We start from the raw sequence: 27,719 nt of genomic DNA on the forward strand, positions 1-27,719 counted from the left end.
ACCGACCTCTTTAGAAGAGGTCGGACTCAACACAGACTTCTTTCCAAAGAAGTCGGGAAGTCGGGCTCAAGAGATAGCTGGCAGATAACACTTATTCAAATAAGTAACTGCCCCTAAAATCTCTCAACCCACTTCTAGAAGCCATATCCCAACAATTCCTAGATAAAAGGGACGATTATCCGCCTAAAAAGGTGGCACTACTCCAACGGTGGTTATTGGATCACCACTATAAATACCCTAACACTTCTCAGGTATCTCTAAGCCCAATACATTCTAAACCTGCTCACACCCTTGCTAACTTAGGCATCAGAGTGTCTTTGCAGGTACCATCCCCATTCACTCACGTACACAAGTCGGAAGGAGGCTCCAGCACACAAACCTGCTCGGAGGCTACCATCCGCAGACGATTGGGCCGGCCAATACAGTCCAGTCCATTAATCTCCAGTTACCCACCGTAACAGATATATTTATAATTTAATTTATTTTTAATGTATATTTATATTTTAACATATATTTTATATTTGTAACTGATTTTAGTGACTAATTTTGATGTATATATAACATAACTCTTTTTAAATATGGTTAAAGTTACATAATCACCATAACTAATACAGTCACTGCACTCTTTTATATATATATATATATATATATATATATATATATATATATATATATATATTATGAGGTAACTTATAAATTGGTATTCAAAAAATTTAAAAATAATATTTAAAAGACGTTATTAATAAAAAAAATTCGTAAATAATTTTAAAATTTGATAAAAATAACTAAACATCAATTACCTAGATTTTCGTTAACGAAAAATGTTGAGGTAGCTAATAGAAAACTGAGATGAAAAATTCTTATCATTTGATAATTACATGACATTTATTAATTAAAATAAAAATATTTTACATGTTGAAAATAACATAAAAAAAATTCGTATGTATTCATTCTTTTTCTTTACAACTAGAAATTAAAGATTATCACCATCAATTTTACGGTATCACTATTAATAGGTCAAACTCATACATTTAAAAAAAATAAAGATTAAAATTTTAGCAACTAAATTACAATCAAAATTTACTAATAAACTAATTTTTTTAATCTAAAATTACTGACAAAAATCCCAAGAATAGGAAGGTAATAAAGAAAAAGAAAATTAAAATAGAAATAGTGACAACCAAAAAGAAAAATAAAAACAACAACAATCAAATATAATCAAAATAAAATAATTATCGTGACAACAAAAAAAATGTAAATAGCGTCGTAGAAGAGCCTGGTGAAACTCACCCAAATCACAAACATACACTACGGAGGGTGGGCAAGCCGGGGATACGGTGATAGCAACAGTAATTGTAACAGTAACTATAACAGTTTAAACTACTCGCTAGTACAATATTGTCTGTTTTGTCATACAAGGTTTTACAGTTTTGTCTTTGATAATAGGGATGATAATCGAAACCCTCCATACTCATTTGTCAAAACGCGTCATGCTACGAAGAGGTATCCACACATCTTTATAAGACATGTTTCGTTTTCCTCTCCAACCGATGTAGAACCTTACTGTAACAACCATGAAAGAAGCTTAGGGCACTGCAATCCTTTTTTTTTAGCAATTTGATTCTCATGGTCTCGTGAAAATTGTGATTTTCCATTGAATATAATTAAGAGCTAGAAAAAAGAGTGATTTCACTAAGAAATTAGGGTTTTTGAATTCTAATTGTTTGATTTGAGATTCTAAAATTTTTCTTGCTGAATTTTTGAAAAATAAAAAAATGCCACCTAATTAAATGTATATTATAATTCGCCAAATCATCTTTTCGGTTAGTGACATCAGTATTTATCGTTAACAGCAATTAATTCATTAATATTTGATCACTTTTGTCAAAATTTAAACTTTTTTAGATTCTTTTTGTTATTGGCATCTTTTAAATATTATTTTTTCAGCACCAAAATCTTTCGACAAATAACAACTAAAATCGTTGCAATTTTGAGTGTTTCTTGTAGTGTCATATATATATAGACACCTACTCGAATAAAAATGTTAAAAATATCTTTTCATGATGATTTTATTTTAAAAAGTGTAACTTATTTGTTTTGCCATACTTTAAACAAAGATAACACTTTTATAGCATATGAAAATTAAATTTTAAAATCTATCATCCAATGATCAAATAAAATATCTTTATATAAAAATAATTATAAAATATATATATTGAGATGTAGAATGAAATGAAGAATGGAGAATAAGAAGATTTAAGAGGTTTGCATGTTGTTGGTTCGGGCTCCAAGTATTGTCACGATTGCACAAGGACAAATCAGGTACCAACCCAATATTCACATGCGTGACCATTTAATCATCACAACAAAACAATTTCCTCCATACACATATCCCTGCTCCTCCCTTGTCTCTTCCCTTCCATAATAACTATTTCTTCTTCTAAACTCTCTTTTAGATTCCATTATATTTTTATATATGTTTTAATTTTCCTTGTGACCGTGACCCCCCATATGATTTTCCCTCCACAATTATACCTCTATCATCAATTCACCATGCTCTCTTGGATCATAATTTATATATGTATCATCTATTATATTATTTTAGCTTCGTTTATTGTATTATTGTTCACAAGACTCAAGAAAGAAGAAAGAAATAAACTTGTGAATTTTAGATATATATCATCAATAATATATGGTGTATTCTAGTATAGATGGCTATAATACGATCACTGTATATGATGGTTATGAAATATTGTTAAAATTAAAGTTATAATTTTTATATTGTAGTAATATTTTTTAAACAACACTTTTTAAAATATCATAATCCCGTAACTACCATAGCATATCATACTAGAACGACCCATAATATATATCTCCTAGCTATATATATATATATATATATATATATATATATATATATATATATATATATATATATATATATATATCATTTATTTAAGTAAAAATAAATTATCACAAAGGTAGATGCGTACGCAGCAATTATATTATTGAAAATTTGACAATAACGAAAGACAATTTGTTGAGTGAGCGTGTGTGTGACTATACTACTCATCAATATAAATATTAAATTTATTTATTTTAAGGATATAATAATAAAAATAAATGTAGCACGCACAAGATACAAAATTATACAGGTAAGGAATTTATCATGACACGAATTAGGAACTTGTTATAATGTAATGCATGTTTATTATTCTAGCAACCTTAACTAAAATTATTGGGTAGGCTATGATCATCATTTCCAAAATCGATCATCCATATTTCTGGACTCGATCAAATAATATCAATATGGGTAAGTAATTGTTGATCATTAAACTAATAATAAAGAAATGCAAATTCATTAGGTTTTACTAATAATAAGAATCAAACTGAAAATTTTAATTATGATTTCCTAAATTAATGTTACTTAAGAATACAATCTTTATTTTAGGAGCCTTAATTAAGGCCCTCCTATGGGTGCTAATTAAGAAAGTAGTGTCCTGGAAGGGTTTGAAGAGTTTGGTAGTTGCAATAAAGCTGGAGACTGAAGATTCTCTCCTTTTTGGATTTGATTGTTCTTACTACACGCATATGTTCCATGATCTACATGAATATGATAAGTAGGGTGGACTACTTTTTTAGTATGATTATTGGATTTATGTATATATACAACCATTGGTTACTATATCACGTTTGCTTAATATTCACAAATTAAAACAACATTTATTTATTTTTATTTTTTATTTTTTGGTTTTCCTATCTTATTCATTACAAATCTAAATTCTATTAGTTCTTACCTAGAATTAGATTCAAAATATCGACACTTAAGCTGTATTTATTTACAGAAATAGAATTTAGAGATATAAAATCATATTTAACAGAACCGATATAAATAGAAATAATGTGTACAAAAATATTAAATTAGTATATTTTGTATTCATTCTAAAAAAAAAATATAAAAATACTAACAAAAAATTCAACTTATTTTTTTTCATCATTCTTATTAATTTTTTATAATTATATTTTTTATTATTATATTTTTGTCTCAAATTTTTTGAATAAAAATAAATTAAATTTTATAATTTATTTTAATTTATCACAAAAAAATATAAAAAATATAAAATTTTGTATCTTTATTTTTTACGTATTATTTTCAGTTGTCCTGTTATCAGAAACAAATTCAATCCGCTTTACAAAATTAGTGTGTGTTGTGAATATTAAATATTTGCTGACCTGTACGCGTTTTGGTGTTTATTTGTATAGTGTCATGTGACAAAAAATGAGCATAGAATAAACCCGAAAACAGGAAAAATATTTTGGGGGTCCAATTATGCAGCGAATTCTATTGCTCAATTCAGAAAAGTTTCTCGTGACATTCCAAATTATTTGAAAAATGAATCCGAACTGTTTGTCCTCTTTATGTGAAAATGAAATCCATTGCAGATTGTAATTCACATATTTCATAGAGTATGTGTTTTATCCACCTTGCATATATACTATGATATAGTCCAAAGGATATAAAATCAGTTCAATTATATATGTTTTTTAAGTTTTATCTTCAAGAGTGATATATATCACTTTCAATTTATAATAATATTATAAATCTCACCTCTATTAAAAATAAAGTCTTTAGATAATTTATAAGTATAAAATAATTTTATCTCATAAATTAATTTTTAAAGTTGAGTTAGGCTCCCTCAATTTTAATTTTAATAAATAAATATATAATTTTTAATAATATTTGAAAAAAATAAAAAATTAATACGAACAGTCTAAAATTATCTTATTTAATATTTATTAATTATATAATTTTAAATATAATAAATATGAATGTATAAAATTATAAAAGTTATATTATACAAGGTAATTTTAGATATTATTTTCTTAAATTATTGTATAATTTTTAAGTATAAAAAAAAAATTAGTCATCAAAATTAACTATTAATATAAAATATATATTAAAATAAAAAATACATATTAAAAATGAATTAAGTAGCATATATGTTTATATATATATATATATATATATAATAATTAATTTTAATATACAACTAATATTTATATAATAATAATAAATTTTTAATATGCCATTTTTTTTACCAGAAATAAACTGAATGCGAGAAAAAAGAAAAAAGACTAGCATCCCCTGAAATAAGCGAATTCCAAATTTCTAGGATGAAAAGTAAGTCAACTGAAGTGAAAAACCGGTTGAAGTGGGAAACATAATAAGGTAGGCTAGGTTGCCTAATATGTACGTGGATGGTGTGATTATTGTTCTTTGAATGAGTACAAATCCCAATTGTTCATCCAAATCTAGTATTTAATTATGAGTTTTCACACCTAAGTTCAATCTGTATTCTTTTTGAATCTCAACACCATATGCCTATGCGGCTAGCCATACATGAAATGATTTGTTATTTTCGCAGCCAAAAAATAAATTATATATGGGGCATTTGTGTGATTTTTAAAATGTGTGATTTCACAGCTAGGAAAATGGAGTTTTTTCTGTGTTTTTTAAAATATGGAAGAAAATTCAAAATAAAGAATTTGCAGGAGAAAATTGTAATTTTTTTATTTCCAAAAACCAATTCGTTAGGATGAATTATTTTTAAATTTTTATTTTTTAAATTCAAATTTTTTGTGACTTTTAAATTCAATTTGTTGGATGGATTGTAATATTTTTTAATTTAAAAAATGAATTTGTTAGGACAAATTATGATTTGTTTAAAAGAATTTTGAAAATGAAATTTGCCTAGGAGAATAGTAACTTTTTGTTAAAAGGAAACTAAAAATAGAATTGGTCGGCATAGTTATCAAACTTGGTTCAATCTAGTTGATTAGACCAAAAATTCGATCACTTAATCATCAATTCGAGTTGAGTCATTATTTCAATCAGTTAAATAATTAATTCAAGTAAACTTAGTAAAATCTGATAAAATTCGGTCAAATCTATTAAAATCGATTTAAATTAATTCGGTCAAATTCAGTTAAACTAAAAAAAATTATTTTCTATACATAATTTTTTTATCAAATGCATTACGTAAATAAAATTAAATTATATTTATAAATTTAACAAAAAAATATTTTATTAACTACAATATATTTTTTATTTTTTTTTTATTATTTTTATTTTTGTATAAATTCTTAAAAAATATAATAAATATAAATTTATAAATACTTGAAGAGTATAATAAATATAAATTAATTTGTGAGTTATTAAAATTTAAAAATAATAATTAATTAAATATAAAATAAAATAAAAAAATATTATAAAAAAATAAAATAAAATAAAATTTTATAGAATTATTTAATTATGACTAAATCAATCATTTAATCTATAATTTATTGGTTAAATTAGTGATCCAATAATCTCATAATTTGACCGATTTAATTATCGATTCGGTTCTGAAAATTATGTTGTGTATGTAGTGTGGATTTTGAATACGTTAGAAACAAATAAAATTGTGAAACGTTTATTCACCTTTAACGAATTGCTAGTGTATCAATCAATCTAGTGCAATTCATCTTTTATACCACCATAGCCAAATTTATTTGCCTATTTTTACATTTTTTAATAATATTTAGCTTTTTCAATATATTTTCCATTCTATTTAACTTTTTCTTTATTTCTTCCACCCTTTGGTTTTTAAACTACATACATTATAAAAATTAAAACGGAGGTCAAACTCATAAAAAAAATCATGTATTAATATATATATGAATTCAATTAAGGAGTTAATTTTTTTTGGCCTAATATCAATTAACTTTTTTGAATTATATATTCTAAATTCTAAATGCTAAATCTTAAATTATAATCTTAAAGTCTCGAAAAGTAGAACAAAAAATAATATTTTATAGTAAAAAATAACCCATATTAATTAGTTATATATATATATATATAGTCTTCTCTTTCGGAGCTGGACGATGATGCATGAGACCTACAATAAGTATCGCTCTTTGTATCTTCAACAAATATTTCAACAACAAAATTATTATGCTCTCGGGACAGGAGAGAAATTAAGATCACACGCATGTATATGCAACAAATTCAAACAATAATAGAGGTGATACTAAATTCTAAACCCTAGACCAAAAGTTTTCTTTGTTTCTTAAAACTTTTGTAGCTTATATAGTTGTTTTTCTAAAATTATATCAAGTGCTATTGTTTGAACATCACTATATTTTGCCGATATCATTACATATACTTTAAAATTATATAAATATTTATCAAATTTTATGTCTTTAAGATAGCATTTGTTTTGAGGTATTGGGACAGAGATTAGGAAATTAGAACTGATCAATATCATGTTTGTTGGTTTAGAGATTGGTATTAAAATTTTAGTTTTTATCTCTAAAATTTTAGTATTTCAATACCTTTAAATAGTAGAAACACAGGAGACTGAAATTTTTGGAGATGGAGAATAAAAATTTAATAATATTTTATACTTAAAATACACTCATTCAATTAATTAATTCCAATTTTACTCTTTATGCAAATTAAATTCGAATTTCATTCTGATTTCGGTCTCTATCTCTCACTTTATACCAAACACAATACTGAGACTTATTTTAAGTCTCTATTTCTCAGTCTCAGTCTATCTCTTTTCTAGACTTTACCTAACAGAATAAAAATTATACAATAATATATTTGTTTAATTTAGAATTAACACAATACACCATATGGTAATTAATAATGGTGTAAAATATAAAAAATATTTATAATATTTACACAATTAAATCTATAAATGTTTCGCGATAACAGATAGTTAAAAAAATTGTCATGGTAATATTACTAATGAATGCATTGATCTTAGAAATATTTATATAAATTTAATTCATCTGTTGCTTTTTATAGTTTTATTAAATTTTTTATTTTGTAATTAAATATTTATTAGTATAAACATTATTAAAATTAACTAAATATTTTGTTATAAATTAAAATATTTATAATTAAAAATCTAATTAAATTATCTTTAACCATATTTTTTAAAAAATATATTCTATTAATTTTAATATTTTAAATTAAAAAATATTTAATTATAAAATTAAAAATAATATAAAATTTTAATTATAAATTTAATAAAATTATAAAAAATAACAGAATAATTAAACCATATATACTGAAATCCAGCTATAATGGACAAGACTATTAGGAGTTACGGATATGATCATAATGATTTCAATTATTAATAATATTATTATAGGATGCTTCATTTATATGTGAGTTGGTAGCTAGCTAGAAAAACTCACGTGAGTTGCACTTTGGAAAAGTACATTCACATGGCAATGTGCATCATCAAATGATACAAAATTTATTAAAAGTATAAAGTGGCGTTATAAGTGCTTCTGTTCTTCGTGGACAGGAACAAAGATAAAACATGTTGCATTGGCGACAATTCAAGAATCTGTCAAGATAATATAGACAACGCTAATGGCTGGCATAACAACTTCATTGTAAGTACCACTCATGTTACATGCGGTAACCAGTTAATTAATAAGCATCCATAGATTTTTACTAATTAACCTCAACAAAATAACGTGACATGATTTATTGTATTCAAATAAAGTTGATGATTTTTACTTTTAACGTTAGAAATTTAGTTTCAATTGTGGTGACTTAGTTTTGAGGGAACTAGTAGAGATTTTAATTTGAGTCGGATTATTATCACATATTTTATATCTTCCCCATGTTTCGTAGTTAAATATATTTTTGTTGTATTTTCTGTAATAATCATAGACATTAAGATTAATCACGTTAATTAATTATTGTGACAACTTTATTATTCCACTTTTGCTCGCACAATTCTGCTTATTCCACGTTAGTTAATTATCGTGCCACTCATACACTTTGAAAACAGAATAAAAGTTTAGAGTGTGGAATTTGATCAATAGAATACATATAAGATTATTAGATAATCAATAATAAAAATTATAAAATAATTACTGTATGTATATATAAATATACAGTAATTATTATTTAATAACAAAAATGCTATGCGCACGTAAAAAAATTACTAAATTAATTACTGTATATTTATATATAAATATAAATATAATATATTATTTTATATTAATAATTAATTTTAATATATATTTAATAATATAATTGATCAAATAAATACTAAAATTAATAAAAATATTATATATATAAAATTTAATTCATTTTTAATATATATTTTACATTTTATATAAAGGATTGAAAAATGATTTTAATATAGAATTCTAGAATAGTATGTCTAATATTTGAAAAGGTTGTCCAATATTTGTGATGATTATATATATGGAGAATCTACATTTCCTATTTTACCCCTATGTAGAAGGCAGCATTATTATTATATATTTATGTGAAGATAAAAGGGTAGATAGGTAGGGAGGTTTCTCCCCTAGAGAACATTTTACTGAGTATAAAGGAATGGGTTGAATGGGATAAAATCTTTGCACTATGGTCTAGGGACAGCTAATACCAATTTGTCCTTTTTCTGAGGCATATATAATTTTGTGCTGCCTGTGAACATCATCATCTTTCTTTCATACTAATTCATTGTCTGCAAAGTCTAAAAGTATGGAACTACAACCGAGAACGTGATCGATATCACACACATTTCAATGATCTTTAATTTAATTACAAACCCTTTAATCACTTCTCCAATAACCTAGGAACACCCATCTTTTATCTTTGCACATATACTTAGTTCAAGGTACTAGTTTTTATGACCTTTACAAACATTAAATTAAAAAGAACAAAGATGCTATAAGCATGTAAAGGGATCAAATATATATGATATTATTGATCAATATATAAGAAGCAAGACAAGGCTATCCATAATCCATATATATATAACACATTTTAACATGTATATTATATTAAGCTTCTACTTTTGCCCCTAACATTTGGACTTTACGTTTAATAATATGCTTTCCCCAATTATACATATCCAACTCAAATTAAAAGAACTTTTGATGATATGGTAAAAATTAGAAATTTAATTATTAATGTATTTTTTTGTTAATTCAAAATTTTTAGATAAATAATTTTAAATTTAATTACTCTGTTGATCTTTATAATTTTATCAAATTTTTAATTAGGTCTCTATATTTTTTTCTTTTCAATTGAGTCTCTACACTGCTTTAATTTTGTAATTAAGTCATTTCTAATGTAAAAATATTAGAGTTAACTAAATATTTATTCGTAAATTAAAAGTATTTATAATTAAAAACTTAATTAAATCTTTGACCGCATGTATTTTGGTAAAAATATTATGTTAATTTTAACATTTTTAATATGAAAATTATATAATTACAAAATTAAAAGCAGTGTAAGGATTCAATTAAAAGAAAAAAAATATAAAAACCTAATTAAAAATTTGGTGAAATTATAGGGACTAACAAAATAATTAAACCATAATTTTATGATATATTATCAGAATTTTTATGATTGACATTAAAAAAAAAATAACTTCAGATAAATAAAAAGAAGAAAAGTTACGCAAATAAAAATTCATATAAATTTAAAAAAAAAAGTCTTACTTGTAAAAATAAGTTAAAAATATGATAATTTAATTATATATTTTTTATCATTTTAAATTTTTAGGATAAATAATTTAATAAATATATTCCAGCATCATGATTGATAGTTCAATTTTAAGATGATGGACGATTGCTTAATTAGCTTTGTTCACGGGCGGGGTGAGGCAAACAGCAAACTCAATCAGCTAGATAGCTATAGTATAAAAATGTACCATATAATTAAATGAATAGCAGAAGATAGTGAAAAATATTGAAATAACGTTTTCCATAAATAAATATGTTTATATAGGATTTATGAGATGAGGTTTAATTTGTCGACATCACAAGCTGCTGCTTGAGCAGGCAGCACAATCCACCGCACCAGACAATCGGAAAAATAATGTGGTGGCGATTACGGTGTCTTTTACAGGAGAGACATGTCATAATGCTATTCCATCGAATGGCAGAGATTAATTGCTAAGTAAAGAAAGTACCTTTACCAGTTTTAAAATTCGTAATATTATTTTCTTAATTTTTTTAAATTGTTTTTTTATAATTTTTTATTACAAAGTAATTTAAAAATTATAATGTAAAAAATAATATTATCAATTTTGAGAGTGATAATAAAATCACTTTCCGATGCTTTACATTTGTTGTGTTTTTATGTCTTTTATATATATATATATATATATATATATATATATATATGCTCAAATTGTATGCTAATAAGCCAGCCCACACCACCCACGGGTCCAACTTATGGAATATATATAATTGGTCTCTATTATTATATTTTTTGTTAATTAAATGTGTAATTTTTTAAAATAGTAAATATTTTATCTATTTATTTATTATATATAACGAAAATTGAGAGGAGTTTAATGTACACTTTTTTTCCTTTTAAACGTTCTTTTATTATATATGTTCATAAAAATATTATATATAATTTAAATTTAAGACGTTTTATTTTTCGATTATAAAATAATTATTATCTTAAATAAACTCAAAATTTTTATTATTATAAATATTTAATAATTATAAAATTAAACTGATAGACATGTTTGTAAATATACATTATATATGGATTATTACTTTTAATAATAATAATAATAATAATAATAATAATAATAATAATAATAATAATAATAATAATAATAATAATAATAACAACAACGACGCCACTTCAAAATTGAAAACCAGAGTTATTGGAAGGTAGAAACTCAGGTGCAATCGACTTCACATGAAGTTGATATCTAAAAGTCGTTAAATGATTTGATTGATTTGACTAAATTTTTATCTAAGGCCTCTGAAATATCAATTTCACGTGAAGTCTACTTCACCTGAATTTTCACCTTCTGTCAAATTTGACCAATGAGCGTACTTTGTAAATCTGTTTTTTTTGGAGTTCAAAGCCCAAAAGATGGGAACGACCCACATAAGGCCCAAAATAAAAGCCCAGAAAATGCTAACTGTGAAGCCCAAATAATATTCGGTACGGTCCACTATGATGGTTCGATCTTTCTTCATTGTGCCGCCAACACTGGCAGTCGTATGAAGCAGTTGTAGCTGAAAAAAAGTAGAAACCCTTCGGTCTGCGAAATTTAGAGCAGAAGACAGAAGACGAAGAGCGTAGGCACTAGTTGCAGCTGAAGAAGAAGAAGAAGAAGAAGAAGAAGAAGAAGAAGAAGAAGAAGAAAGAAGAATGGGGAAGAAAGCTAAGGGTTCAAGGAAGGGTAAGAAGGCGTGGAGAGCTAACATCAGCACCGAAGACATCGAAGATTTCTTCGAGAAAACCACCAAGGACGCTCTCTCCGGCGGCACTCTTGACGCCCTTCCCAGCGATGCACTTTTCTTCGAAGACAAGTCCAAAGGTTCTTCCTCTAACTTGAATTAGGTTAGGTTAGAATGCAATGGCGCGTTGGAAATTGGTTATTGTTATTGTTCTTGTTTTGATAATATTTTGTTTTCGATATATTATTTTCAGGGGAGTTGCTTGCAAATTATTATGTAAAATAAGATTGTGAAAGATGACCAGTAATGATTATTTGATTTTTGTATATGATGATGAGTTATGTGAGTTATGATGACTTGGATGTTTCGTATTTGTGGCTACCATGATATCTGTACAAAAATAAAATTAGCAACTCTTATAACACACATGTTGGAATATAGAATGTACATTGAATATGTGTGAAGCAACTCAGGTATATATATATACACAAATGGTGGCTTATTTGGTAGCTGCATATAGCATTTTGGATTTTTGGCTGCCTTTTGCAGTTTGTGTTTCTAGTGTTTCTCCATGGATTTTGGATATTTGTCATTTGACGATGTGATTGTGGTTATCTAATTTAATGTGGCTGGCTCCTAGATCTTGCGGTGAAGAGGAAGATTGAAAAGCACAGGGAAAAAGTGCTCCATGTTGATAGTGTGCTACAGGGGAACCAGTTTGTTAAGCCGGTGCCATCTTCTACACGGAAGAAGGGCAGTAAAAACCACAAAGCGGTCTCTATGACGAATGAGGCTAATAAGGTAAGTAATTTCCATTGATGCAGCAATAATTTAGTAGCAGTAAGAGTTGCCCAAAGATTGAAGAATTTGCTCAGTTGTAATCATCATGTTTGGACAGATGGAAGCAGTCATTTGTTTTTCTTCTCCATTCTAAATGTTATTCTGATTATGTATTGTTTACATTTATTCTTTTTCTCATGATCAATCTCAGGATGATTCCGACTTACCTTCTGATGTATTTGATATGTGGGGTGATAAAGGTACGTCATATGCTTATTATTCTTTTGCAGTCTTGGTTTGCTTTTTTGTTAGCATTTTGGGATGTTTAACAATGATTCTTTGAACTTGTCATGCAGATGAGGACATTAGAAAGGGAAAGAAGGTACACTTTTTGGCTTGATAGATTCTATTGGTGGATTTTCTTTTTCTTTTTTTCTTTTTATGATTTATCTCAGCATTTTGATTTGATGGTGTGATGGATACATGCATCACAGGTCACAAAGCCTTCTCTTATTCCAGCAGTAGAGGTTGATCCTCCTGGATGCTCGTTCAATCCCTCATACGAAAGTCATCGGGTAAATTATTAAGAAATACTTTGTTTACTTAATATTTTTTTTATGTTTTGTCATGAATCTTACACGTGTCTTTAAAAAATTTGATTGTCTAACCAGGATGTATTAGCTTGTGCTGTTGCACAAGAAATGCAAAAGATCTACAAAGATGAATTGGGCCCTACGCCAGTTCCGTTGACTGTTTCCGGAGAAGCTATTGCTGAAGAAGATGTGAGGCTTGTTCTTTCATTTGTGTCATTACTGTTCTGTGGAGTTTTAGTCTGATTTCTAATGTTTTAGCTATGTGAATTTATATGCAAGTATATGGGTTCCAACATTAATTGTGACGCTATTTGGATACGGGTTGAATCTTTGGTTCTGTTTTCTTTGCAGAGGTATTTTCTTGATGTTGATGATGGGAGTGACGATGATGAAGGTAATTTGGAAAGCGAGGGTGATAATGAGGATGGTGCATCAGAGAAAAGGTCTGCTGACAAACTTTTGACTGACCTGACATTGCTGAAATACTATACTATTCTTGACATTTTCCGTCAAATCGTTTTTCGCCCCTGAAGATAAATATTACTCATCAAATTAATGGAAATATACTTCTTTTGTTTCCATTAATGTTACAAAATTCTCAATTTTCTTTCCTAGCAGTTAATTGATGGCTTCTCCTTATAATTAGTCGAACTTATTTACCTGTATAATACGTATCTGATCTGATTTCTTGAGAATATATTTCTGATTCGCTTTTGTTTTTTAACTAGTTAATGTCAAATTTGCATAATTTCCTTTGGAATTATGTTGACTCATTATGCTTGTAATTGTAAATAGGTTCCGTACATCCCAGCTAAAAATCTGATATATTTGCATTGTCTGAATATTCATCCAACAGGCCTATCAAAACAAAGAGGGTCACTAGAGTCGAGTTGAACAAGAGACTTAGGCGCAAAGAACAACAGAAAAAAGAAGCAGAAGCTAAGAAGTTGGTGGAATTGTCAAAAGAAATTGACAGGTAGTATGATTATTTTCTATGTTTCCAAGCACGATAAAAGGTGATATTTAAGTTGTTTTGATTCTTCTGGTTGCAGCATACCTGAAATTATGGAGGAAATCAAGCAAGATGACAAGGAAAAGCAGAAGAAACGGCTCAGGCGTGAAGTTGCTAAACAAGAGAGGTTAAAGGCACGGCCACCACGCTTAGGAAAGCACAAGTAAGTAGTCTTTTCTATTTATCTTAATTTGCTTTCAAAATCTTAGTTATTGGAATGAGAGGACTTGCCAAGAGTACACTTCAGTGGTTTTGACCCAACAAATATTCTTCCATACACATGATTCTTTGTGAGTGTATATTTATCACAATTCGTTAATAGGTTTGAGCCTGCTCCTGTTCAAGTTCTCCTAAGTGACGAAATAAATGGATCCATCCGGAAGCTTAAGGTAGGCTTGTAAAATTCTCTTGCTTACTTTTTGTTATCTATTTTCTGAGTTTTTTCAAACATCCAAGTAACTTCTCAATTTCAATGACATATATGTAGGGTTGTTGTAGCCTTATAAAGGACCGATATAAAAGCTTAGAGAAGAGAGGATTGATTGTTCCAACATCCAAAACATCAAAGAGGAAGAGGTTAGTTTACTTATCTAACACTATGTAACATGTCATCATCAAATAATTTTTGCATATAGTTCATAAATCTATATTTTGACCCTGTTTGATATGACACATTTAAAATTTGTATGACATTGTGTTTGTGTTATGGCTTTGGCAGGAAGTAGAGTCCTCTTGATTGTTGGTTCCATAACCAAGCATTGAAGCCAGGGATGAAAGACCAAAAGAATTTTATCTAAATCAAGATTTTGTTTCTTGTGTTCGTTTTATTTATATGCTCCTAGTCACAGTTAATGTGTCTACAGTCTACATATCAATATGTAATCCGATATTTCTACATATATTTGTAACCATATTTATTACTTGTTGAGCAAGACTTGTGATCAAAATCCCAAAACTAATAGCATAGAATTTTAATTTTTCCTGTAGCATATGAGAAATTTCATGCAAAATTGATATATTATATACTTTTTAACTTGGTTCATCATATTTGTGTTTATTCAAACACCTCAACTTTCAACTAATCAGGGCTGCTATCTTATATGTTATATCCTTATTCAATGTTAGGCTGTTTGAACTTTGAACGCTTGAGATTAAGAATATCTAGAAGACTTTACCAAAAGTTTCAATTAATATGAATCAGGAATTTAAAAAATATAAATATATAGTAAAAATCTTGTTTTGCAATTGAATGAATCTCAAATAAATGGATATTGAGAGGTTCAGGATCCTCTTAGCAACAAGTCACCCTCTAGCAGATTTGAATTCTTTTTAAAGTATTTTTCTTATTCAAACCGCTGCCTCTGAATAAATGAGTTTTCATTTTCACACACACAAAAATGAGAATATATTTGGTTAGTGGGTTTCTTTGTTTTTCTTATGTCAGTTATATATTAGCTACAAAATTGTTGGTTATATATACTCACGTGCCATAAGAAATAGAAATCTAGTAAAACCAGCATATCATGACCTTTTTAGCAAATTTTATGAAAATATTTTCTTAGCAAGAAAAATTCATTCGATTATCACAAGGTCAAAGGCATTCTTAATGAATCAGCATAAGGTCAAAGACAAACTTTATTCTTGGTATTAGATAATAATTTATAATTTATAATTTATAATATGCACAAGAAAAACTAAGCAAGATGAATGGTCCACTATATTGTCTAACTTTATAACCGCGTTTCTTTTCCATTTTATTCAAAGTGTGATTAATTATTTAAGTTGCATGAAAAATATGAGAACCAACTACTTCATCTCCTATATATGATAGTGTTCTTACTTCTTACAACTGAAAAAGGAAACTCTTATCAATTAATTTGTGAAGTAATGGAGGCAAGTGCACCTGATTTTGCATTGGCACATGGGTTCCCCATGAATATGATAAGTGTAGTAGATGATAAGTTCTATGTTGCAAACCCAACAGAAATGATTGTGAAGAAGAAATACAATGGATTGTTGTTGAAGCAACGTTACAAAGTGAAAGATGTTAATGGGAAACTCTTGCTTCAAGTTGATGGGCCAAGCTTAAGCATCCACAAAAAGAGGGTTATGCGTGATGCTCAAGGTTCACCAATCCTCATAATGCAAGAGAAGGTGATCAACAAACACATGCAATATGCAATATTGCATGTTGAACATTATTCTTACGAATAAATGACTGTTTTAGTCTTTAATATTTAGGCTAAGTCATCCTTTTTACGTTTAAAACGTCATATTTTTATTCTAAATGTTTTATTTTAGTCATTTGGTTAAAATGATTTTTTTCTTTCAAAAATACCCTTTTTTCCTTAATTATTTTCTTATTTTTTTTCTTATTATTTTGTCTATTTCTCTCTTAAATCACTAAAATAACTATTGCGGTCACTACAATTATTTTCAGCCCTTAGTTCAAACTTTAAGAACTAAAACAATACTTTCCTACTTATTAACCTATCATTTCTAATTATGCAAAATTAAAGCAGTTGTATTTCTGATAATGAAAAATATAAACTAACTCGATACCCATAAAATGCTACAGGTTAAAATGGTATCGCTCCGGCACAGGTGGACGGTTCATAGAGGGAAAAGCTCAGATGATAAGAATGTGATATTTGGGGTGAAAAGGTCACACCCAATGGACATGAAACCACGGCTTGATGTGTTCATGCCTGGTAATACTGATGAAGATGTAAGCAACTTTCAAGTTGTTGGTAGCCACATTCAAAAATCTTGCACTATTTACAAAGGTGACACCATCATTGCTCAGGTACAAATTTAATAATAAATGTTAGATTAAATAGTGAAATTAGTTCCAAAAGATTATTTATTTTTTAAATTAGTCCCAAAATTTTTCTTAATCAAATTCGTTCTTTGAAGATTTTATATTTGTCATTTTAGTCCTTTTATCACTTTCCTTACTAAATTTGTTGATATGACACATTTAGTGACACCATAACGCACATCTAGTAGTGCTAATTGGCGGTTAACATAATAAGTTTGTGAAATTAGATCAAATTAACCCCAACTTGAGGAATTCCAATACTTCAAGTTCTTCCCTCAATTAAGTTTTAATTTGTTCTAATTTCATAAATTTAACATGCTAATAGTAAATTAAAACTCTTATGTGTGTGTTGTAGTATTACTTAACGTGTCACATTGACAAATTTTGGCGTCGTCAACAAAGAAAATGATAGAAGAACTAACGTGATTAATTTAAAATCTTTAAAGGGATGAATTTGATTAAAAAAATTTTTTAGAGACTAATTTGAGGAACGAATAATTTTTCAAGGACGAATTTGACCATTTACCCATAAATATTAAAAATATTTATATATAGAATATTTTTTATCCTTAATGTTTATGATTTTTTTAAAAAATAAAAACTTTTAACATTTTATTTCGTTTAATTTTGTTTTTAACAATTTTTAATTCATTCAATTTTGTCCATAATATTTTCGATTTGTGTCAAATCTACCTTAGACATTTTTAAATTTGTTTTTAACGTTTTAGATAGAATTAACATTTGAAGGTAATTTTAATACAAATAAAAAAATTTAAAAATAAAAATAAATAAAATTAACTATTAAAAATATTTAAAAAATACAAATATTAAAGACAACAAATATATTTCATCCTTATATATTATTATTTACTATTAGCATAATCAAATATTCCATAGCAAATTACTTTCTCAAATATTGATATTAATGCTATACAATCACGCTCACGCCAATTGCAATGGCTTTTTATTCAGGTTTGCAGATTTTGTTTTATCATTTATGTCAATACAATTTTGTAAAACTTGTTTTAACAAAATAAAAGTGAAGAATCATTTCTCGTACTCAAAAAATTCAGTTTTTAATTAAATAAGAAAAATAAATAAATAATACTGTTAGTCCTTAAAAATTAACTCAATCAATAAATGCAACATTTCTTTTTTTTTTATAAATATATAGTAAACGACATGTGCATTTGATTCAACATTATTTTTCAAAAACATTTCTCAAAAAATGGGGCGAAATTATTATTATTTACTAATGAACCAAGGAAAAATGAAGCACATTTTTTTAAATTGATTTGTGTAGGTAAGTGATGTGTTCCCAAGCAGAAACTTCAGCAAATGGAAAGAAAGCTATAAAGTGAAGATTAATGAAGGGGTGGATTATGCTTTCGTCATGGCATTACTTGTAATATTAACCGTAAATGACTACATTTGAATTTGGTTTCCCTCAACATTAAATCAATAATAATAATAAGAAGTAGGAGTGGGAATATGTACCTTACCTGCAGGTACCCAATCCGATCTTACCTGATCGGGTAGGGTTGTCAACCCAATCCGCAGCGGGTAGGGTAGAGTGCGGGTAGGATTTTCATGTAGGTCGGATAGAGTGCGGGTTGAACTTCAATCCTACCCGACCAACCCGCACCCTATATATGTATATGTTATATACTTATATAAAAATATGTTCTAAGTGGATGTTGAACCAAAAACCTCTCACTAAATGCAAAAGATCCTTAGTTATTAAAAGAAGATCATTAATTAATAATTTAATAAACTTTTTTTACATAAAAGTCATTTCTATTTTAAATTATCATCAAGTTATCTAATAATATTACATTTTTTTTGTAACCCGCGGATAGAGTCGGGTACCCACGGGTTAAGAGCGGGTAGAGTTAGAGTTGAAATATTCTCAACGCGCGAGTAGGGTAAGATTGAATTTGTATAAAAATCTCAACCCGCAGGTAGGATTAGGGTTGACTCTAAACCCTATTCTACCCTACTAATTGCCACCCCTAATAAGGAGGATGTTGTGTCTAGCTAAAAATGGTTGAAATAATGGGCTGAAATAAATAAAGCCTAGATTCTGGATAATTAAGTGAAGGAATTGTTGTAAAATAAATAAAAAAAATATAATAATAATAAAATAAAAAAATAAAAGTTGAAGATTCTAGTATTAATATTTATCACGATTACTATTTTAATATAATAAAAATAATTAATATATTTACTAATATTATATATATATAGTAAATTTAAAATCCACGGAGAGATAAAAGAAAGAGAAAATTTATATTATAGTAATATATATATAGAGAAATATTTTTATTGCTCTACGTCTCATATGCTTCATATTACGTTGTTATTTATAAATACAAAAAAACTTTACTTTTAAACATAATTAAATATAATCACCTTTAATAAACTAAGTCTCATAAAAAATTGTCATCTACCTCATATTTTTATCACAACAGAATACCTTTCTTGTTTTTAGTGTCAATGACAAATATGAGATTTGTTCTTAAGAGGAAAAAATAAATAGTTTAAGGACTTTTCTTATTCATTCATTTGAATAATATAAGATTGTCTTAGCTAATTTATTTAAAAAAATTTAAATGGGTTTAACTCAATTTTAAAAATTAACTCAATAAGTATGTTATTATTATTTTATTATGCACAAATAATAATACACATTGGGTGCACAAAATAAAATATAAATTCTTATGTACATTTATATTAGCCAGATATATACATCATACATGTAACTCAACATCATATAAAAGCATCTTGTTTTTCACTTGCTTCATCATTTGTTTTAATTTATTATTGGTAGCTAGTTTTATTCTCTTTCCCAAACAAGTTTCAAATGGTGTTTCATATACTTCTATGTTCTATCACCAATCAATCATCGCTGCAGACTACCATCGGTTGCTGACCTTCCGGTGACCACTCTGGTCGCCATCAATGATCCTCCGGGCTCCAGCAACCTCTAGTTATTGTCGGCAATCATCTCCAGCCACCACCAACTACTATCCATCAGTGGTTACTCTAAATTCTAAAATTTAAATCCTAAATTTTAAATTCTAAATTTTAAATTTTAAGTTCTAAATTCTAAACATTAAATCTTAAATTCTAAACATTAAACCCTAAACCTTAAATAGTAAATTCTAAATTCTAACACTAAACCATAAATACCAAACCCTGAATGTGAAATCCTGAATCCAAAATTATAACCACTAAATCCTAAATTTTTTATTTGAATTTTAGATATTTTTATTATTTCTAACTTTAAATATGAGTGAGTATAAAATAGTAAGTTAGTTATAAAATTAAACTAACCTTCAATTCTGTTATTTTTTTATTTTTGTTTTCCTGAATTAGTACTTACTGCACCAATAGTACTTATATCCTCTGTATATAAATGGTGTTGTATTTCAGTCCAAGAGTGTGAACAATATTCTAACTTAATGAATGAAGTTCTGTTCCATTTTTTCTCTAGGTATAGTTTTTGCATCAAGGTATGAACTTATCCTCATGCAATCTGTTCTTGCTTCAATTTCAGTTGTTAACATGATATCCAGAGTTTGAAGATTCTGCCTTTCTTTTTCTCTTTTCTTTAATTGTTCTTTTCCTTTTCTTTCCTCTTTCTTTTCCCTTGTCTATCATTCATTTCGTGAAAAAAATTTTTCAGTCTTGGATTCAAACATATCAATCACCCTGTCTGAATTGTCCACAAAGAAATCCATCTCTCTTCAATTTCTAATAAGCTGGACAACAACAATTACAATACATAGAAATATCAGGTGTTGCTTACAATTCAAAGCTTAAGTCCTGAAGATCACCTTTACCAAGGAAAATTCCACAACAATTTGAAGAAGATGCTGCCAAAAAGACAAAACTGAAACTGAAGCCTTCAAATAATGGAGACTTGATGATCTCACTCTATCAGCCTGGATCCTTGCATCCGTTACCAAACCATTCAAAAACAAGATTTTTCATTGTCATCAATTTCATGAGATTTGGAATACACTCAATGACTATTTTTGAAACGTCAGCTACCAGAATTCAAAGCTTGAAAGCTCAATTGAAATGTGTAAGAAAAACTGGCTCCATCCAAGATTATCTTTCCCAAATCCAAGACTTGGTTGGTTCTCTGCAATTGATTGGATATCAGATTTAACAAGACGATCATATCTCAACAATTCTTGATGGTTTGTCTGAGGAGTATACAGTCTTCAACACCTCTGTACTGTCAAAATTATCCACCTATAAAATTCCTGAAGTTGAATCCTTCTTCAAAGCCTATGATGACATGTTGGAAAGATACAAAAAAAAAACCCCATGGTGGCATCCCCATGGCTAATCTAGCACAAACACTATCCCAGGTTACCTTTCCATCGGATAGGGGCTCCTCATCTCGACGCGGAAGAGGCGACAGGTTTGGCAGAGGAGGTCGTTCTTCTAATCAAGGCAATCGACCTCAATGCCAGCTTTGTGGTTGCTTAGGTCATGTCGTTCAAACATGTTTCCATAGATTTAACCTTAATTTTCAAGCCTACGGCACTAGTTCCCCTTCACCACAACCTGTGTATCCTTATTCTAACACTCAACCACCGCCCCCATCATCTCAATTTCATCAACCCCGCGCCTACTTCTCCAACCCTAATCTCAATCTAGAGTCGGTATGGTACCTAAATTCGGGAGCAAGCCACCATGTGACACTAGATTTCTTCAATTTATTGCACTCAACCTCTTCAACTCTAGATTCGGATCAATTATTTGTAGGTAATGGCCAAGGTACGAAAATTCTTGCTCATGGACAATCTATTCTTTGTGACAAAAATAGTAAAACCAGGTTTCTTTTGAATAAATTACTTCATGTTTCTCATATTACACAGGATTTATTAAGTGTCTTTCAATTTGCTTTAGACAATCAGGTTTATTTTGAATTTTGGTCTTATAATTGTATTGTCCGTGACCAAGATTCTCGACAAGTTATTCTCCACGACAAAGCTAAAAATGGAATATATTTTTTTGATAATATGTTATTCCTGTTTCTGATAGACCTTTAATTTAGTTCATATTTCTTTGATTGGTATATTAGACTATACCTTGACAGACAAAGTCATTTTCTTAATCATAGGCTTTTAGAATCTACTCACTGGAATCATTTGATGTCGTTTGATAAATAGATATTATAAAGAGAATACTCATATGATGATATCTTTATATGAAAATGACATTATAAATCCTTAGATGATTAATCATCAGGGAATGCTAGGTAGACAATAACCTTATTAAACAATATGAACAACATGCCCTAAAAATTAGCCTAATTAGATTACTAACACAGTATACCCGTATACACCACCTCCCCCAAATCCTAATTTTAATCATCTTAATTACTAACATCATAATCATCCCACCCACTCCCCTCTTTAATGACCTAGCAGTAAAAACTTTTCCCCTTCCCCACTATTCAAATGGCCTTCAGGAAGTAGTAGCCTTTCCCTACCCCCAATTGAAACGGCATTGACAAAGGATGACCTTCCCACATCCGGCGCTTCTTCTCTGCTGCATCTCGTCATCCATCTTGCCCCTCGTCGAACCGACCATCCCCCGGCGCGCCTCCATTGTGAAGACGAGCAGCAGCAGGTGAACCCCCCTGTCGTTGTCGCGTGGAAGTCGCCCAGCCGCCACCCACGTTGTCTTTTAATGGCCATCTCTCGAGGTTGAAGTCCTTGCATGTCCGCGCTGCTTGGAGTCTTCCTCGGACAAAACTAGAGCAACCGTGGTGTGTGTTTGCTTGCCTCTATTAAAGGTCAGTCCTCCGATAGCCGTTTCTTCAAGGTTTAGATGTTCATAGTAATTTTTATGTTATGGTTGCATAGAAGGGTTTTGCTGCTTTTGGGAATCGCTGGGCCTATTTGAATTCTTCAAGTGTTTGTTAACATAAGAAAACTAAAAAGAATAATGACCCGTACATGTTGTTGAGGATCCAGTTTTTCACGTCTTGTTTTTTAATGGTTGACTGTATTTGGATTTGTTTTGTCTCTGGGTGTTAGTAAGTCAGTAATTGGTGTGAAGCACGTGCTTAAAATTTGTTGCTTTGTGAGTTGTTTAAGCACTCTAAGTCGGATGGTCATTTCTATACATGAATGGATGGTTGAATTTTTTGCACAGTTGTTTGAAATTTGGTTGAGGATGTTAACCTTTTTTTTCCTTCTAATACCTAACCTAAAAGTGTCACATTTGAATAACTGTTCAATTCTCTGATTATGCATATTTGATTTTGAAGAGATAGGTTTGAATTGGTATCCTGTTTGATTATTTAAGGAAAAAATTGTAAGTATAATTTGGAATCAATTTACATTTTTCTAGTCTTAGCTGAAAGTATATTTTAATTTTTCCTCACATGTCTACTTACATTTGATTGGATAGGATCTAAATGAAAGTAGTTTTAGCCTTGAGTTTGATAATGTAAAAACTCTATTTACATGTTGATAAGCATATTTGACTACCATCGCAATCAATATTTGAGAACATTCTAAATAAACCAGCTTTAGACTTTAAAAACAGTGAGTAAGTCGGTATGAATAGTACTTTTGACACACCAGATCAAAATAAATAGTGCGTTGCCTTGAATTTGCAAGTTAATTGGTCTGTTTGATTTTCTTAATACTTGCAGTGGAAAAATTATACTTGATGAATGTTTAAAGTTGAGCGTTGTGACATGATCTACAACATTTAGGAAGCAATTTCTATTGTTACTAATCTCTAGAGCCTATCAAGCTGATTATATTATGACTTGTTTTGGTGACTTTCATAAACAGAAGTTCAATTTTGACTGCTACGCTTCCAAGGACCTTGTTTTACTTGATTTTTTGTTATCTGCCTGTGTACTCATACTGCACACAACTGTGGGTGTTCTGTTGTTGATTTTCATATTTTTTTTGAAATTACAGCAAAGATAATAATATCACATGGTTCATGGATGCTTGGATTAAAGCGAACTGTATGAAATTTGATGGAGTTTAGGCTTGATCTTTTAGAATTCTTTTCTTTATCTGTTTCTGGTTCATGTGATTGACTTTTAATTTCTATGAATCACAGATGTTCAATTTTGTAAGAAACGATGAATGCAAAAAAGAGATGACTTTTAGTGGTGGCTTAAGTAGATATGAGTTAAATTGGTTGTTGTATAATGTTTGATGTCTACATATTTATGACTTTATCATTTTCGATCATGGATGTTGTAAAGACTCGTGTTAAAATTTTAAGAATAATACATAGTTATATAGAAATAATATTTTTTATGCATGTAAAATTTTCTAAATAATGCGAGTGGACTATTGATGAACCTGTGAGGAAGAACCGGAATCATAGAAAGCAATAGATTCACGTAGAGCTTGTTTGGGAAGTAGGAAAAGCTACTTTTTTTTTACTTTTAAATTATGAAAAGTCACAATTAAAAAACTAAAAAACCGTAACAAAATATACATTGACACACATTTCATATTCATTTTTTTATTTTCACCTACCATATCATGCACAATAAAACAACAAATACTAACTATACAATAATTTCTTTTGCATTGCCATCAAGATTATTGTGAATTAGAATTTTAATATCCATTCTCTTATGTAAAAAAATTGTATTTTTTCAATAATTTATCCAAACACTACAACTTTAAAATAAGTACTTTTATAACTAAAAATCAACACAAAATAACTTATTTATAAGTTGCTATTAATAAAAGTCCTTCTACTTTAAACTCTTTTTTCCAAAAAAGCTTATTTAAGTTGTTAACCCAAATTGGACCTTAGTCTTAAGACCACAAATATCTTTTTCATATTGTTTACGTGTTTTCGTGGTAGAATTTTGTTATAACAGAAAGGATAAATTTTCATGGTGAATAACATTGTTAGTTCTCTAACTACTTTGATTCTGTTTCAAGATATTAGTGAAGCATAAAAGTTATTAGTTAAGAATAACCATCTGGGTACAAATAAAAATAACTATCCGCTATCATATGGAATTGAACATCCAGCCTCTACTATTTGTTACTATTTACACACACCAAGACTCTTCTAAATAACCATTTGGGTGACAATAGAGATAACCATCTGTTAGCCTATAGAATCGAACATCCAGCTTTTATTACTTGTAATTGACCACATAATCTACACCAAGACTATTACGAATAACCATCTGGGTACCCGTAAAAATAACCATCTGCTATCCTATTGTATCGAACATCCATATTAAAATACTTGCAACTGATTACACACACTACACCTAGATTATTCGAAATAACCATCTGGGTAACAAAAGAAATAACCATTCGCTTTCCTATTAAATTGAACATCTAGTTTATAATACTTTTAACGAATCACACACACTACATCCAAACTATTCAAAATAACCATCTGGGTAACAATAGAAATAAACATCCGCTATCCTATTAAATCAAATATCCAGTTTAACATAATTGTAACTAATTATACACACCACACCAAGGCTATTACAAAATAACCATATGGATAGTAATAGAAATAACCATCCGCTACACTATTGAATCGAAACCGACTTTCTTTGCATATGTTGCATAAAAATCCTAAGCAAGCTTCAAATGCTCAAACCACATCCCAACTCTTGGTATTTTATCTTCGGCAAGGCAATTATGATCCGGTAACTGCGAATCATTTCAAAACAGACATCATTCGATGAACATGAGGATTAATAGTCGATTCAAATATGCCGTTCACGAAAAAACAGCAATATACTAGAGACCAAACCTCATTAACAAAATCCGTGTCATCACTTCCAGTAATGTTCGTACATTCTATGACCTACAATCAAACATACACAAACTAATTAGATACCGTACTATTAAACAAGTTTCAACTAAAAATATTTTATTAATACTTTTTCTAAAAATATCATTAAAAATTTATTACTATACATAACTTACAAGAAATAATAACAATGAAAAGTGTAATCATAAAAAATCTCACATAATTAGTTAGACTTATATTAAGTATTTATATAGAACATGCATGGATCTGTCACAACTAAATGGCACCTATACAACTTAAAACTAAGTCCATTTTTATGCTTTGAAAAGTCAAAAAGCTCATTATTTCTTCTTGGATGTGAATGATACACTCCCATTCTCCATTTTCGTTTCTTTAATTCCTTCCTTGCCATTCTTCTCTTATTTCTTCTTCTTCTTATTTGTTTATTAATTAATTTATTTTTCTTATAGTAGTAATCAGTGTTGTATGTATTATACACTTGCTAATTAACTGTACATATATTTTCTAGCAATATTATATAGCGTGGAAAAATAAAAAAGAATGCAAAAACAAAAAACACATTTAGTGAGCATCCAAAATGAACAACATCTCCAATTAGAGCATATATTTCCATCTGTGAAGTGAGTTGTGACCAAATTTGTTTGTGCATGCATGGCATGGAAGCATAAGGATGGGAATTAAAATAATCTAATGGCAACCATGTGGAATGTTTAAAACATACATGAATAGGTAGTTTCATTTAATTCACTTAACTAAACATGATATGCACTTCTTAAATTACACTAATCAAATGACCAAATTTAAAATTTTAAACCAATTTGGTGTTTATACAAAACTAATAATCAAGTGCCATGTCAAAACTCAATCGAAACATCATTAAAAATAGCATAATATTACACAATTCTGAATTATAATACCTAAAGATAACAAAATTTAAGACAAATGCTGGCCAAACATAAGAATTAAATAAAAAGTTTTACTCAGGCATTTCATCGAGCATATAGTGTGCACAATATGTAAACAGGGATTTTAAACTCAATTTAAGCAGTAATCAATCCAGAAAAATCAGCCATCAAATATTTTGGAATCCAAAAAGTATCAATCTATTAATCTAAGCCTAATCTAAACACTAAAAGCAGAATTAACAATTAGTTAAAATAAATAAACGAAAGAACACGGGTAGGAGAAAGCATGGAACCTGCGTTGGTGAAAGGGGAAGAATGGAAAGAGAGGGGTAGCAGAGGCAGTGTTGCAGCGGCACAAAGCTTAGCCGCTGCTGGGTTGCACTGGGATTTCTCATCGGGGTTGGACTTTGCATAGAGACCAGGGATAGCGTACAGGGGATTGAGGAGAAATGGAGAAAGAGGGAAGAAAAAGAAAAGAGAGGGAAGAGAGAGGAGGTAGGCGACGGTGGTCACTGGTGGTGATGGCGGCATTGTCGGACGGAGGGTTGGGGCTG

At 28.7% G+C, this 27,719-nt stretch overlaps 2 protein-coding genes and 1 long non-coding RNA gene across 3 annotated transcripts; 2 read left to right on the plus strand and 1 right to left on the minus strand.

Annotated features, from left to right (window-relative positions):
* Window positions 1-12,015: 12,015 nt before the first annotated feature.
* LOC112702315 (ribosome biogenesis protein NOP53) lies at window positions 12,016-15,667 on the plus strand. Its single transcript, XM_025753299.2, has 12 exons — window positions 12,016-12,377; window positions 12,878-13,038; window positions 13,229-13,277; window positions 13,374-13,399; window positions 13,512-13,592; window positions 13,689-13,799; window positions 13,962-14,053; window positions 14,467-14,586; window positions 14,663-14,785; window positions 14,945-15,011; window positions 15,110-15,198; window positions 15,341-15,667. The coding sequence occupies exons 1-12, from the start codon at window positions 12,209-12,211 to the stop codon at window positions 15,345-15,347; spliced, it is 1,095 nt and encodes a 364-aa protein (XP_025609084.1). The 5' UTR covers window positions 12,016-12,208; the 3' UTR covers window positions 15,348-15,667.
* Window positions 15,668-16,398: 731 nt separating this feature from the next.
* Window positions 16,399-19,152, plus strand: LOC112703951 (protein LURP-one-related 10). The gene is made up of 3 exons (XM_025755560.2): window positions 16,399-16,776; window positions 17,201-17,428; window positions 18,747-19,152. The coding sequence occupies exons 1-3, from the start codon at window positions 16,447-16,449 to the stop codon at window positions 18,876-18,878; spliced, it is 690 nt and encodes a 229-aa protein (XP_025611345.1). The 5' UTR covers window positions 16,399-16,446; the 3' UTR covers window positions 18,879-19,152.
* A 6,728-nt stretch (window positions 19,153-25,880) lies between these two features.
* On the minus strand, window positions 25,881-27,719 carry LOC140174194 (uncharacterized). The gene is made up of 3 exons (XR_011863417.1): window positions 27,459-27,719; window positions 26,240-26,293; window positions 25,881-26,136 (listed from the first exon to the last, which is right to left on the minus strand). It is a non-coding gene; the product is annotated as an uncharacterized lncRNA (long non-coding RNA).

The sequence above is a fragment of the Arachis hypogaea genome, chromosome 7, assembly GCF_003086295.3.
Source record: "Arachis hypogaea cultivar Tifrunner chromosome 7, arahy.Tifrunner.gnm2.J5K5, whole genome shotgun sequence".
In the NCBI taxonomy this organism is placed as follows: Eukaryota; Viridiplantae; Streptophyta; class Magnoliopsida; order Fabales; family Fabaceae; genus Arachis; species Arachis hypogaea.

Coding starts and splice junctions, on each gene's coding strand:
- LOC112702315 (XM_025753299.2), top strand. CDS start 12,209: ATGGGGAAGAAAGCTAAGGGTTCAAGGAAGGGTAAGAAGGCGTGGAGA. Junction 13,593..13,688: donor CCTCATACGAAAGTCATCGG/GTAAATTATTAA, acceptor TTGTCTAACCAG/GATGTATTAGCTTGTGCTGT. Junction 14,786..14,944: donor CCACGCTTAGGAAAGCACAA/GTAAGTAGTCTT, acceptor ATTCGTTAATAG/GTTTGAGCCTGCTCCTGTTC.
- LOC112703951 (XM_025755560.2), top strand. CDS start 16,447: ATGATAGTGTTCTTACTTCTTACAACTGAAAAAGGAAACTCTTATCAA. Junction 16,777..17,200: donor TCCTCATAATGCAAGAGAAG/GTGATCAACAAA, acceptor AAAATGCTACAG/GTTAAAATGGTATCGCTCCG. Junction 17,429..18,746: donor GTGACACCATCATTGCTCAG/GTACAAATTTAA, acceptor TGATTTGTGTAG/GTAAGTGATGTGTTCCCAAG.